This window comes from Dipodomys merriami, unplaced genomic scaffold (assembly GCF_024711535.1).
Source record: "Dipodomys merriami isolate MVZ:Mamm:240054 unplaced genomic scaffold, mDipMer1.0.p SCAF_24, whole genome shotgun sequence".
Classification (NCBI taxonomy): Eukaryota; Metazoa; Chordata; class Mammalia; order Rodentia; family Heteromyidae; genus Dipodomys; species Dipodomys merriami.
The window spans coordinates 16,901,409-16,916,234 of record NW_027203826.1 but is presented as its reverse complement, the minus strand read 5'-3'; the positions used below and the strand labels follow the sequence as shown (position 1 = coordinate 16,916,234).

The window sequence follows — 14,826 nt, the reverse complement described above, 5'->3', positions numbered from 1 at the left end:
GCAAGATAACAACCCTCCCCACCTCTGTCCTTAAGCAAGTATGTTTGCAGTTTCTTGGTAGACCAAACAGGGTTTACATGGGTTACTAGGAGATAATTCTGCCAACAGAACAGGAAAATAACAAGAACCAAAGATCTGTTTAAATTTGTTCCTGGCAAAGGCAATATATGAGATATTTTCTGACTTTTAAAAAGATAGTATCTGATGGAGAGTCCACAATTGGTTTTCTAAAATGGTAGAATTCACTTTTCTTTGTGTTTTGGTGTGTCTGTGTTTCCGTGTCTCTCTGGGTGAGCCATTAGCATATTTGAAACACTTTGGTACATTTTTATTCAAATTAGATTTCCATCGTATAAGTTTTTCTTCTCTTTCCACCTTCCCCAAAGTTCTCCTTTAAGGCAGAAACTTTCCATTCTTGGTTTCATCCAAAAGACAAATATTTCTGGGAAAACACTGGGTTTAAGCTATTCAGCAATTCTAGTGTTATGTAACTGACCACACTAAGACTTTCAATTAACTTGGGTTACATTTTGTTGAAGAGTGTCACAGAATAGAATAACTGATTATCCCTTTTTTTCACAGCTTTTGTTTGTATTTCAAATAGGGAAAACTATCTTATGATAGTGGCAGAATATAAAGCGGGAAACATGTTTGAAACATTAAAAAGCCCATAGACTGTATTCCAAAACTTTCTTGAGTTTGAGAATTTTTAAGTATAGTGAGCTTTCCTTTTGGCATCAATTACCATAACACGAGATCTCTTGGTTCTTTTTCCTTCTCTACTCTCTCAACATGTTTGCCTTTCCTTCAGTGGTCTGCACACAGTGAAACTATTCCACTGATGGAAGAATGGTGTGAATCCAGTTTGCAATAACCTTCTGAATGTGAGCTCACTCACTATTCACCATTTTCCTTTCTGTCACTGCAATAGCTCTACTTTCTTTCACCCTATTTTACAAAGCAGAATTTTGTACCAGTTTCTCTTTACTTTCATGTCCATACCAAAGTCCTATTGTTCCAGTCTTAAAAACCATGGCTTATGTATGATGTATGTCTGTATGTATATGTATGTATGATGTATGTATGTATGTTTTGCAGTTCCTGGTCTTTTTTTGGGCACATCTTCTACCGTCAGCTTGCAACATTTATTTTTCCTCTCAGATTTACTTCTTTATTTTAGAACTCTTAAGTATTTTACTCAGTGCAGGAGTTAATAATTTGGTATATACTTTGATAGACTTTACTCTGAACCTCTCTACTTACCTTAGTATTAGAATTGTATTGTTGACTTTTTTTTTGTTGGTCTTGAGGCTTGAACTCTGGGCCTGAGCACTGTCTCTCAGCTCTTCAGCTCAAGGCTAGCACTCTACTGCTTGAGCCATAGTGCCACTTGCAGCTTTTTCTGCTTATGTGGTGCTGAGGAGTCGAGCCCAAGGCCTCATGCATGCAAGACAAGCACTCTACCACTGAGCCACCTTCCCAGCCCTTGACATGTGTTTTTATCATTTCAAATTATCTTTCTCTTGCTTTCCTTCCTTCTCTCCCTCCATTCTTCCCTCTTTCCTTCCTTGCTTCCTTCTTTCCATCCTTCCTTTTTCTCTTTCTCTTTCTCTCCCTCCCTTCTTTCCCTTTTTTCTTTTTGAGCCGGAGATTGAACTCATGGTATCACATCATGATTGCTAGGCAAGTCCTCCTCTATTACTTAAGCCTCAGGCCTCAAAATTATTCTTTAAGAAAAACTAAAAAATATCCATCAGCAGGCTACTTTTTCTACATTCACTTTCCTAGGCTATGTGGTCCACTTCTCCAAATCTCATCTCTTTCTAACTCCTTTGAATTTGCCATGACCTCTACTAGAAGACCCCTCTTTTTATCTCTCAAAGCATGTTTCTCTTTTTCTTCAAAAGTAGCAGTTGACACAGTATCTGTGCAACACATTGCTCTGTCTGCCCTGATCTGGCCATTTAGCTTGCGTTTCTCTGGCTTTGTAAAGTCATTCTTCAATTATTTCATTTATGTCTTTGCTTTGCGTTGCAAGCATAAGCAACTTTAAGATGGAAATGATATCTAAGATTTACATTATTCAACTACAGTTATTAAGCACTTCCTGAATTGGTAACATCTATCATCTATCAGTCTATCTATCTACTTATTTATCATTTATATCTATCTAATTAATCTACCCATAGTTAGATTCTGTGCTAAAGGTTTAATGTGGATTATCTCAACTAATTCCTTCTATCAGCCAGTTAGAAAAGTGTTCATATTCCCATCTATCTTCCTCTCTGTCTGCCTGTGTTTGTCTATACAATTACAGTTGGGTACTGTGTAAAGGTATAAAGCAGATTATCTCAGTTCCTTCTATGAGCCAATAAAGAAGGTATTTATCTTCCTAGTTCTTATAGTCTTAGAAGTGTTAAAGTGTTAAAGGGGTCCTAGATTCATCACTTCTGAATCTAGGACTCAATTCTAGATTTCTCTGACTGCGAAGTCATCATTCTTAGCCTCTTGGTTGTATTAGTTCTAGAAAATCTGGGGTCCAGTATCATTCCAACACCATTATTATGAAAAAACAAGGTCCCCTTAGCTGGAAAGAGGATGTAATTTGGCTAATTGCCCAATAACTCCTTGAGAATCTTGGTCAGAGCCCTTGGAGGCATCAGGTTATTACTCATCTCCCCTTTATGGACTTTTATTGCAGGTCACACATCCTGGCACTTGGTCTGAGCCAATTGTTTGTGTTTGGGTTTTTTTAATCAATGTGAAAAATTTCTGACTATGTGTCATTTTTTTCTTTTCCAGAAATCTGTAATTAGATGAGGTAATAATGCTTATTAGGCAATTTACAAACAGTATTCCAGCCTCTTCTCAGGACCGCATCTTCAACAATTAGGGACAGCCACTAACAGTTGGTAAAGTATTACTTGAAAATGTTTGCCATCATGGCCAGAGAAACCTTGACTTTGGCCAGCCATCTGTTCAGTGTTATTTGTTTATATTTCTCCTGTTTTCTTTCTTTTCTTTTTTCTTTTTTCTTTTTTTTTTGCCCTGAAAGAGGACAGCCTCTTTTTCAGTTGTAGCAGGTCTGTCTAAAATTGGCTGATCATTTGCTTGCCTACCTGGGAGAAGCTAATAACAAACAGATCATTGAGAATTTTAGCTCATACCTTAGAGGGTTTCTGTGATTATAAATCACTTTGGTCTCAAAAAATGAAATCAAGTGTCTCCTTAAAAAGTGTTCAAAGGGCCGGGCGCCAGTGGCTCATGCCTGTAATCCTAGCTATTCAGGAGGCTGAGATCTGAGTATCACAGTTCAAAGCTAGCCAGGACAGGAAAGTCCATGAGACTCTTATCTCCAATAAACCACTAGAAAACGGGAAGTGGTGCTGTGGCTCAGGAGGTAGAGCACTGGCCTTGAGCTGAAGAGTTCAGGGACAGCGCCCAAGCCCAGAGTTCAAGCCTCACGACCAACCAAAAAAAAAAAAAAAGTGTTCAAAGAACTACTATCTTCAACCAAGCGCGATGGGCTTTGTACCCTTTGCAAAGTCAGGTTGAAAGTTCAAACAAAAAGTAGGTGAATAGGGGTACTCCAGGTGTTTTGATTTATGTTTTAACTCTAGGGTTGGTGATAGAACCCAGGGCCTCACACATACTAACATGCAGTCTGCACCCCCTTCTCAATCCCAGTTTTCATAGCTGGAAACAGCCCTAACAGGATGCCCAAATGTTAGGGCAAAGCTGAGCAGAGGAAGTTAATTAGTAAGCAAGATAGCCTGCAAGCCTGAAGGATGTGAGCAGAAGCCTTTTGTAGGGCTGTTTAAAGGAGTGTAAGTAGCTTGCCTTTCACAAGTCTTTGTTGTTATTGAAGGGAAGAATTAAAAGAATTGATTTGTTTATGTCCTTCAAACTTTTTTAGGCATCTATAGAATGACGGAAGATGTAGTTTATTAAGAAAATAATGCAAAATGCCTATTATCACTTTCATCCAACCATCTACTAAGAGTGTGTGGGAAAGGTTTTCCAATTATTCTGTGATGTAATGGTTGTAGTAGGTGGAGACAGTTCATACTCAGTATTCTTAGGACGCAGGAGGGAGGCGATGACCACACACTTATTTACCTTCCTTTACGTAGTTTTACCATTGTTGTACTCCTCTTGGGATTGTTTTCTCTGAAACTTTTGCCAGAGCATAAGACATTATACTCCACCATTGAGTTTGAGGCTAACAAAACCAAGGCTTTGTTATTCCTAGCCATCTAGCATTGATTGTGTCATCTTCAAGTCAAGCTTTTCTTCTGATGATCTCATTGAGGTATGAATGATGTGTAGAATGTGGAATTTATTTAGTGTATACAGCTTGGTGAGTTTGAAGTCATTCCACCATCCAGGCATTGATTGTAGTCATCGCCTCCCAGAACTTTCCTCCTGTACCCCATTATTGTTCTGTCGTGGGTATATTTATATAACATCTACTGTGTTAGAGGATTTTAACTAAACAATGTAGTACTGGTAGCTATATGTACTATGCTAGATAGTACATATCCAGAAGTGATTGCCTTGTATAACAGAAGCTTTGTGTGCTTTGACCATTACCTCCACTTCTCCCCACACCCTGCTTGACACCAGCATCTCACTCTTTGCATCTATTCTGACTATTTCAGATTCCTTATGTGAGTGAGATCATACAGTATCTGTCTTTCTGTGTTTGGCTTATTTCGCATAGCCTGTTTTCTAGGTAACATTAACAGAACTCACAAACAACAGGTTTTCCTTCGTTTTTCGGATACACTAAGTTTCTATTACATGCATATTACTTTTTTTTTGAGGGGGACTACTGGGGATTACACTTGGGGCTTCACAAATACTAAGGAAGTGAGAAGCCAGGTGCCGGTGGCTCGCGCCTGTAATCCTAGCTACTCAGGAGGCTGAGATCTGAGGATCTCGGTTCAAAGCCAGCCCGGGCAGGAAAGTCTGTGAGACTCTTATCTCCAATAAACCACTCGAAAACCGGAAGTGGTGCTGTGGCTCGAGCAGTAGAGCGTTCTCCTTGAGCTGAAGAGCACAAGGACAGCACCCAAGCCCAGAGTTCAAGCCCCATGACTGACAAAAAAAACCCCCAAGCAACAAACTAAGCAAGTAAGTACTCTGCCATTTAAATCATGCCACCAGCACTTTTTGCTCTAGTCGCTCTAGTCTGTTTTTCACAAAGGGTCTCATGTATTTGCTGTTCCCTGCCTCAGATTGTGATTCTCTTTCCATTTGCCTCCTAGTTTTTTGGGATTTCAGGTGTGAGTCACTACCCCTGGCTTATTTCTTGAGATAGGGCCTTACTAGCTGATTGTCTGTTAGTTAGTGGCCTCAAACTGATTCTTTTATCTCTGCCTCCTAGGTAGCTGGGATTATATGCAAAAGCCACTTTATCTGGCCTTATATCACATTAAAAATTATCTTGAAGCAGTTATGCAAAAGGGATTCAATTTAACATGGTCAGTTTATGAGTACAATGCATCTTCATCAATGTCACCCCTTCCATCATTCTCCTCCATCTGTACAAACGTTATGTCAACATTTTAAATCCATTCATCCACCAGTAGACTTTTAGGTTGTTTCCATATCTTGGCCATTATGAATGGTATTGCAGTAAATATGGGAGTGAAGTTATCTCTTTGAGCTCGTGATTTAAATTCTTCCAATAACTCTATTTTAATTCTTTTTAAAGAATCACCATCTGGTTTCTTGGTGGTTGTAGCAATCGAAATTCTACTAGCATACCAGAGTTACATTTTCTCAAAATCCTTACCAACATGTGTCAATCTTTAAAAAAAAAAATAAAGCTGGGTGCCAAATAGCTCATGTCTGTAATCCTAGCTACTGAGGAAATTGAGAATTGAGGATCAAGATTCAAAGCCAAGTGGGCAGGAAAGTCCATGAGATTCTTATCTCCAATTAATTAATTACAAAACAAAACAAAAACAAAACAAAAAACTGCAAGTAGAGCTGTGGCTCAAAGGAGTAGAGTGCTAGCCTTGAGCAAAGAAGCTCGGGGCAGCGCCCAGACTGCGTGTAAACCCCAGGACTTGTGTACTCACACATGCGCACACGTGTATACATGCACACACAAATAATAATAGCTGCCCTAACAAGTATGAGGTGATATCTCACTTTGACGTGGTTTATTTTTATTATTAAATTTACTTACTTATTTCTTGGTACTGTATTTGAACTCAGGGCCTGTGCTTACTAAGAAGGCACTCTACCTCTGAACCACGAATTTTTCTAATGATAAGTGATGTGAATCATCTTTTTTATTTCCATATACTTGTTACTTTTATGCCTTTCTTCAGAAAAATGTCTGTTCAGGTCCTTTGCTCATTTTGATTAGCTGTTGAGTTGCAAAAACTCCTTACCTACCCTTCAGTAGATTCTAAAAGTTTTGCAGATACTCACTCCTATTCTAAGGGTTGCTTTTCACTCTGTTGGTTGTTCACTTTGCTGTGCAGCAGCTTTTTAGCTTGATGTAGTTCCACCTGTCCATGTTTGATTCTGTCTGCTGTGCTTTTGGTATTATATCCAAGAAATCACTGCCAAGACCAAGGTTACGAAGCCTTCCTTTTGTGCTTTTTCTAGGAGTTTCAGGTCTTATGCATAAGTTTGTGTTTATGTGTGTGTGGGGGGGGTGGGAGGGAAGGAAGAAGAGATATAATAAGGGTTCAATTTAATTTTTTTATATGTGAAAATCCAGTTTTCTTTCTTCTTTTGGAGGCAGGGGACAGTGCTGGTGTTTGAACTCAGGGCCTTCTGCTTGCTAGGCAGGCATTCTACCATTTGGGCCATGCCCCAGGTCAAAAGTTTTCCCAACACCATGTATTAAAGAGACCATCGCTTCCCCATTGTGTATCCTTGGCACTTCATTTAGGATCAGCTGATATAGTTGGGTTTATTTTATGGCAGTCTGTTCTGTTTCATTTGTATTTATAAAAAGTACTTTTTGGTTATTGCAGCCTTGTGATATGTTTTATAATCACAAACTCGCTTTGGATATTTGGGTTCCTTTGTGATTTCACATGGATTTTAAGATTATTTGTTCCATTTCTGTAAAAAAAAAAAAAAAAAAAAAGAAGTTGGCTTTGGATAGAGATTGCCCTGAAACTGTAGATAGTTTTGAATGATATGGGTATCTGAAACAGTATTAGAAGTAATAAATCCAGTAATGTTGAAGAATACAGAGTTAATTTACAGAAATCAGTTGTATTTCTAGGTATTACCAATAATCTGAAAATGAGATTAAGAAAGCAATCACTGTTAACAGCATAAAAAGAGTAAAATACCCAGAAATGACAGTCTATGCCTATAATCTAGGTATTCAAGAGGCAGAGGCAGGCGGATCCTGAGGTCAAAGCTAGCCTGGGCTACATAGCAAGACCCTATCTCATTTTTTTAATCACAAAAAAATTAGGAATAAACTTACACATGGAAAACTATAAAACATTGTTTTGTTGTTTTTTTCTCTCTCTCTTGCTCTTGCCTTATTTCTCTGTAAAGAAAGAAGTTTTTCTTTCTTGGGATTGAACTGAGGGCCTTGAACTTGCAAACCAGGTACTCTACCACTTGAACCATGACTCCAGCTCTCATTGCTTCTCTTTTATTTTTGGTGTTGCCCTGAGTCTTGAAATCAGGGCCTGGCCTCTGTCCCTGAGCTCATTTTTGCTCAAGGCTAGTATTCTAGCACTTGAGCCACAGCTCCACTTTGTGTGTGTGTGATTAATTGTAGATAAGAATCTCATGGACTTTCCTGAGTGTGTAGGCTTCAAACTGTGATCCTCAGCCTTTTATCTGTCATCTCAGGACCTGGGAGTCGTGCAATTTGGTAAGTAAATTCAAACTGAGTCATGAATGGCAGATGGGTTTATCCTTTTACAAACTTCCCAGGAATAGTTGAATGCAAAAGTACCTGTCAAAAAGCAATACTGACTACATTGCCTGCAGGTGAAATATTTTTAAGTAACTATAAAAACCTTGTAAACTGTAACAGTTTCTATGTAATGAAAAGCTGGCATTCTTTGTTGTTGTTGTTGTTGTCATTCTTTTTTTTTTTTTGCAGAAAATGATTTGCACAAAGTCACATACATTACCAGGTTAAATTCTAATCACTATTATTGGGAAACCCCTCTTAAGTGTGAAGAAATTGAGTGAGGACACTTCAGAGCTCCAACACTCCATACAGAAAGCCCCTTCTCATGGAGTCTGGGTCAGGAGAGTTTGGGAGGAAGTGCAGTAAGGAGAGGCCAGACTTTTTTTTTTTTTTTTTTTTTTGTACTACTTATCATGTGCTAGATGATTTGCATACATTACTTCATCCAATCTTCTTTCATCCCATCTACGGATGCAGAAGTGGAGGGGCAGGATAAGTGGAGACCAAGGCCCCCTTACTTTAGATACCAGGTGGTCAGCCCAGGGCTTCCTCTACCAGGAAGGGGGAGGGGACATGTGAAACCTGAGAGAAGCCCGGAATGTTTTTGGCTTCCTTGTCCTAAGGAGGCTTCCTGGAAGGAGTGTGGTTAAGAAAAACTGCTTACTTCTGAAGAAGAAATTTATAGGCAAAGATCAGCTCAAAGGAGAGGTGAAATTAGGCTTAGAAGTTAACTGTCCCCATTGACCTCTTGTAGTTCTCAGTACCTCCATCCTGTAGGGTTGGGCTGGAGTCCCGAGGTTGTCTTAACCACCCCAGGAGGTAGGACCTCCAGGAGGCTTTTCTCTGGACACTCAAGACACTCTGTCCTGCCCACAGAATGACTTAGTGTATGTGTGTTTGTTTCCCCTCCCGCCCCGCGCCCCCCACCTTAAATCATAAAAACAACCACTTCGATTTGATAAAGAGCGTTCTTCCAGTCACTGAGTCCTGTAGATTCTGCTTGTGCGAAGGGAACTTGATGGATGCCATAACTTGAACACATCAGTGTCCAAAAAGGTTCTTCTGGTTTTCCTTGATATACCCTTTCCATCACTCATTTTGCTCTCCTGGGAACGTGTGTACACTTAACTTTCTAGCTTCTTAGCTCATGGTATACTTATTACCCAAAGCCTAGCACTGTGCCTTAACTTGCCTTACCATGTCATCATCTTCAGTCCCAGCCCAGATCTTTCCATGATGATAAAACTCGTGCCGGTGGTGGTCTTAAGTAGGGCTTTCCCTCAAGTTTTGGTCCCATTGTGTCCTCCACAGTACAGACCACCAGCCCCGCCCAGGACCTCTACTGACAGGGACCCAAAACTTTCTGGACCACCGATGGCCCACTTGCCATACTATCAGACCCAGCGAAACCCTTCCCTATTTTATCTCCTTCTCATCACCAAAAGGCCAGCTACTCAGCCCTTATCAGGAGGCATGGCTGCATGAAGTGCTGGCCCATTTTTCTGACAGTTTGCCCTCGCAGCAGGACGGGGTACAGCTCCAGGGCCATGTTTTTGGATGTCCAGGTATCCTCTGCCCTTAATGCAAAACTTCTAGGCTGCGCTCACTGGAGGGACACTGATTTAATGAAACTAAAGAGACAAGGGGCCTTTAAAAGGAGCACTTGGGACCCTGGCGTCTCTACATTCCTGTTTAGCGCAGGAAGCAGAAGGCAGACAGCCCGCCACCCCCCACCGCACTCGGCCTGTTTTGGCACCTGGTGGCCTCCAGGGGAAGCCTGACAAACTTAAAAGGGTGACTTGGCCATCCCGGCGGCGCCAGCGAGAAGATTTCGCGCTGACTTCGGTCCCTGGGATGGAAGAAAGGGAGAGTGCGCTCGCAGGCACAAACAGGAAAGCCTGACATCACGGAGGGGCGTGGGGAGGAGTCTGCTCCCCGCTCCAGGCTCGCTGGCTCGCTCGCTGCGCTCCCTTTGTGGCCGGAGTCGCGCGCACCGGCGGCGGCGGCGGCGGTGGCGGCAGCGCGTGTGTGTGCGCGGCGGCCGCTCGGGATCGGGATCGGGACCGGGACCGGGACCCGACGGGGACTGGGCCTCCGAGCAGGGCGCATCATGAGGCGCGCGCGAACCGGAGAGAAAACTGAGAATGAAATTGCTTTGGCAAGCTAAAATGGTAACGAGAGTTCGCCGCCTTCTTCTCCGAGCCGGGCATCCTCGCCCGCTTTCCCGGGGCGGGCTTCACTCTCCGGGGCCGGGGACCCAGCCGGGCGCTCCCGGGCTTGGGAGCCGCGGCTCGCGCAGCCCGCTCCCCCGCGCCGTCTCCCGGTAAACCATTGCCTCCTCTCCCGGCCGTCGCCCGGACCTCGGGGTGCCGGACGGGGAAGTTGGTAGAAGGAGCTGTGGGTCGCGGGGAAGCGCCCGCCCAGCGCGCTCTCGCCGGCAGCTCTTTAAACCCCGACCTAAGCTTTCGCTGGCGACGTGGAACCCCCGGGGGTCGCCCGCTGCCCGCGCGCAGTCTGGGCTGCGCCGGGATGTGTTGCTTTTTCTGCACTTGCCAGATTCTTTTACGGAAATAAAAACTTTCCACCCCCGCTCACTTTTTGGATTCCACAACAATAAGAAAGGGGTGGAGGGGGGAGATGCAAGCCATTTTACTTCCAAAGGAGTGAGACTTTTGTCATTTTAAACACTTGTTTGTGTCTTGAGTCGAAGTGCAGTTTGCTCACATGATCGAGTCACTTTAAAAAGTATCAACTTTTTTTTTTTAAACAAATGAGTTATTTTTTTCCTTTTACTTTAGGGGAAAAGTTAATCAGGAGTAAACTACAGTTGTTGCTGTAGCTTTTTTTTTTTTTAATGAAAAGAAAAAGATTGAAAAGAAACCAAGATAGGTGAGCGAGTCTAGGAAAAATAAGAAAATGGCAAAGTCAGGGGCATCCTGATACCCCAGGAAGGGGCTCTGGGCCAAGAAAATCTCAGCGTTCACTCTGTCGCAATGTGCCTTGGGTTGCTCTCATTGAAATCTTGAACAGCCCAGCTTGTGTCTCCTGGAGAGCAGCGACGCAGCTGGGATAGATTGTGGTTAGCAAGGAGGAAAAATAATAACTTCTTTTTTTTTTCTCCTTCTTCTTCTTCTTCTTTCTCTTTATTCTGTCCCTGGCAGAGCTCGATTCAGGACTGGGGTGAAGAGGTAGAGGAAGGAGCTGTTTATAATGTCACCCTCAAAAGAGTCCAGATTCAACAGGCAGCCAATAAAGGCGCAAGATGGCTCGGGGTGAGTAAAGCCACAGCGATGGTGAACTTTGGAATTTCAGAATCTGTTGGTCGGTGAATATTATTTTAGCAAAGGCAGTGTGTTATTTTCCCTTTCCGTTTTTCTTCTTTTGGCCTTGAAAAGGAAACTACTAATGACCAAAAGCTTGCAACTTTGTAGCACAGGTCTGTTTTTGTACTGGCAGTCTTTTCCAAAGCATCTTCTCTACCTTTGTTAATAATTCAGAATCTCGGAGAAACTTTTCAAGGTATCTGACAAATAGGTTAGGTAAGGAGTGGCAGAAAGGGACACAGAAAAATAGCAGCCCTTGGTTAGAGAAGAGTCATAAGCAGGGGGTGTCCAGATGGCATCTGCCCCCCCCCCCAAGTCACCTATTGCTGAGAGCACTCTCTCCCCTGCTTCTAGGATACCCAGAATGCTCAGGGGTCAGACCATTCCAGACCTGATTCCTCAGAGGGGTAGCAGTGTTCCCAGGGTGATCTCCTTTCTATTAGCCCACAAGGAGACAACTGTAAGCTTAGTGCCCACGACGTTCCATGTTGAGTGTGAACAGAGGGGGACTTTGGAAACATGCTGCTTCCAAGAACAAGACATTCCCACTGAGCTTCTAACTATCAGGTAGGGTCATGTGAGTTCTTAATTTGCCCAGTGGATCTTTCAACACATCTCAAATCAAGGGACTGTGCAAAATGGAAAGCCTGGTGACTGGATCACTACCTTGGGCTGGCATGAAGGAACTCTCAGCTGGAGATAGAAGTCCACCTCCAGGAGGGCAGTGAGAAGTGACATAGGAGCCTCAGAAGAGAACACACTAGCTGGTCAGACATAGGGATGGAATGTGCTTTGACTTTGACCATATTCTAGTGACATCCAAGCTTAGGTACATTCAAGACTAGGTACCTGTCTCCAGCTTCACTGGCTTCGAAATTTCACAAAATTCCCAATGTTTGCAGCAGAATCCATGTGGGAAGTTCCCAGGGCCTCATGTGAAGTGTAGAAACATCACGTGACTCGTAAGTCTTGGCATTGAAGCTAGGAGAACCAGTAGCCATCTCTGCCCCTGCCATGACCGCAGACACAGCTCTTCTATGCTTTGGTTTACTGCTACAGTACTGGGCACGAGACACCACCTGCTAAGACAGGAAATCATTGGTGACACTGCAAGTATGATCTTTGAAGGAATTTTTCTAGTGAAAATAAGAGGGCTTCATTTATCAAGCAGGAGTCTTCCTTAGAAAATGATCTTCAAGTTACTCCTGTGCATTGCAGCAGACCTACCTGATAGGGGGACCAGAGCTAGCTGTCTGGATCAGTCAGCACTTGGCTCTTCGTGGTTGTGTATATGTGTTGTGTTTAAATGTAGTGTTGGTGTGGTTTGGCCTGTCTGGCTATTTCTGACTGATATACGTGTTCTGAACCTTTGGCCTTCAAATAGCTATTATGCTTTCTGCTGTTGAGTTGTTCTCCTCTTCCTAATGAGACTAATGTGTGGAAGAGAGTTTTTTTTTTTTTTAAAGCCAAATACAACTGTAATAAATGCAGCGAGGGAAAAATGTAACCTCTACACACATAATCTGTCATTCATTTAGCTATCGGTGGTTATTTAGTAATTCTCACTAATTGTTCTGTTCTTATTTCCCCACCTTCTGAGTTTTCTCAAATTTTTAGCATTCTTAGGTGGTTGACCCTTGATTTTTATTTTTATTTTTTAGTATGTAAGATTGATGCTAGATGAAGCTGGGTGTGGTGGCACATGCCTTGCATCCCTGCTATGTGAGAAGGATAGAGATAGGAAGATTGAGAGCTGAAGTTCTCCAGGGCAAAAGTGTGAGCCCCTAAATGAAAAACAAACTAAAAACACAAAGATTATGAGTACGGCTCTAGCATGAGGTCTTGAGTTCACCCCTAGTACTTAAAAAAGAGAGAAAAGGAAATTGTTTCTAGTCGAAGGAGAAATAGCTGTTCTCTCCCCATTTCAACACCGTGCACAGCCCATTCTCACGGCTCCAGCCATGCTCCCTGTCTGTCAGTCCTGAGAACTCCTCACCACTGAAACCCCTTGTTTTTGTCTCTTAGGTGTCCTATGTGACAGCTCTGTTTATGTCCTAGAAAATTCCAGACTTAATATGACTCAACCAATTGAGCCGTAGTCATTACAAAACCCTTTTCTTTGGGACTCAGTGGCTTCCTGGTGTTTGTTTTGCTACATTCCAGCACCCTACTCAGAAACCTTCCAATTAACCAGTTTTAGAGTTAACAAGAGATTGAGGAGAGGAGGATATGTCATACTTATTGAAATATGACAATGACTTTGTGGGGAAGGTGGTATTATGATTATGTCTTTTGTTTTCCATGCAAGGAAACTAACCCAGAAAGGTTAAGTTGCTTTGCAGAGTGTCACATAGCTAAGAAATGGTGGAGGCCAGATTAGCACCCAGGTAAGGCTTTTTTGTCTAGAACTATCTAGGACCCTTAGCTAGTTCTATAGAAGTAGACAGAACATTGGCTCATAAAAGCAAGGATGCTATAGAGTGTTTATCTTAGAGGTCAAATCTTGTGTAGACCTGAGGAAATGTGGCTTTCTGGTCCTTTCTGAGCTTTGAACCTTCATTGTGAGATGTATTATGAAGATCTTATCGATAAGCTCTCCACTCTGAACATGTATACATACATGCTCTGACAATGTACGAGATCATATTGTGAATGAGTGTAGGCATAGTTCCTTTTATGTCTGTAACACTGTTCAGAAAGACTAAAAGATGGAGTCCAATGTTTAAATTTTCTAGTGAGTGCTAAGATCTCCAGAGCATTAACATTCAATTCTGGGAAGCATAGCAAAATAATTACACATTCTCAGATGTGAACTATCGCGGTACGATAGTTCATACCATCTGAAACATGTGAAGTGCTTGATATTTTATTATGTTGCTTGGATTTTGCACTTAGCTGATCTTTAGAAGACCCTATGTGTTTGTTGTCAATTACACCGCTAAGTGTGGCACGGTCCCAGTTTATTTATACATACACTGCTGTCCTGTACATTGACAGTAGAAGTATGTTGTCAGTTTGGGAAAACCCAGTATTATTAAAATGAGGATGTATTTTCTTTTGTAGTAACATATTAGACTGGGATAATTTTATTCATTTATAGTTCTCATAGAAAAGGAGCTCCAAGTATGTCATGAAATCATAAAATCTCAGGATTGGAAGAGTTTGTGGAGTGTCCAGTAGTTGTTGGGAAGTTAGATGGTCAACATTTGTTACTTGTCTTGATCCCAACATTGTGGCTGCATATTGATAGTGATATGTAGAAATGAGTTAAAAGATGCCAAGATTGTCTCAAAGTAGGAAAGATACCATTTTTAGGAAGACTATCCAAAGGAACAGTAGAATTCAGGGAAGGGGGTGGGTATCTTCAGAACAGAACAGACTTAAGAGCCAGAAAAATGTATCAAATCTGAGAAAAGATTAACATAGCAATATTTGTTTTACAGACAGGGTTATTAGTGCCAGGCCAACTCTTCAAGGTTTGTGGGATGTGGAGAGGTCAACGGATGGTCTCATGGCTTTTCTCAGTTCTGTACTTCTGGGCTCATGTGGTCCTTGTGGTGGGACCCTCTGACTCCCTGCTTGTATAGTATC

General features: G+C 42.1%; 1 protein-coding gene across 4 annotated transcripts in view; it reads left to right on the top strand.

Moving 5' to 3' along the window:
• Window positions 1-14,826, top strand: part of Rgl1 (ral guanine nucleotide dissociation stimulator like 1) — a 246,838-nt gene that overhangs the window by 114,722 nt on the left and 117,290 nt on the right. Inside the window, exons 1-2 of one of the 4 annotated variants that reach the window (XM_070034280.1) lie at window positions 9,735-10,083; window positions 11,074-11,184. The exons of 2 other annotated variants lie outside the window; for them this stretch is intronic. In XM_070034280.1, coding sequence (XP_069890381.1) covers window positions 10,057-10,083; window positions 11,074-11,184 — 138 coding nt within the window. In that variant the 5' untranslated portion in view covers window positions 9,735-10,056. Of the gene's footprint in view, window positions 1-9,734; window positions 10,084-11,073; window positions 11,185-14,826 lie in introns of those variants that run through there. One more of the 4 variants, XM_070034279.1, reaches the window with a different exon arrangement.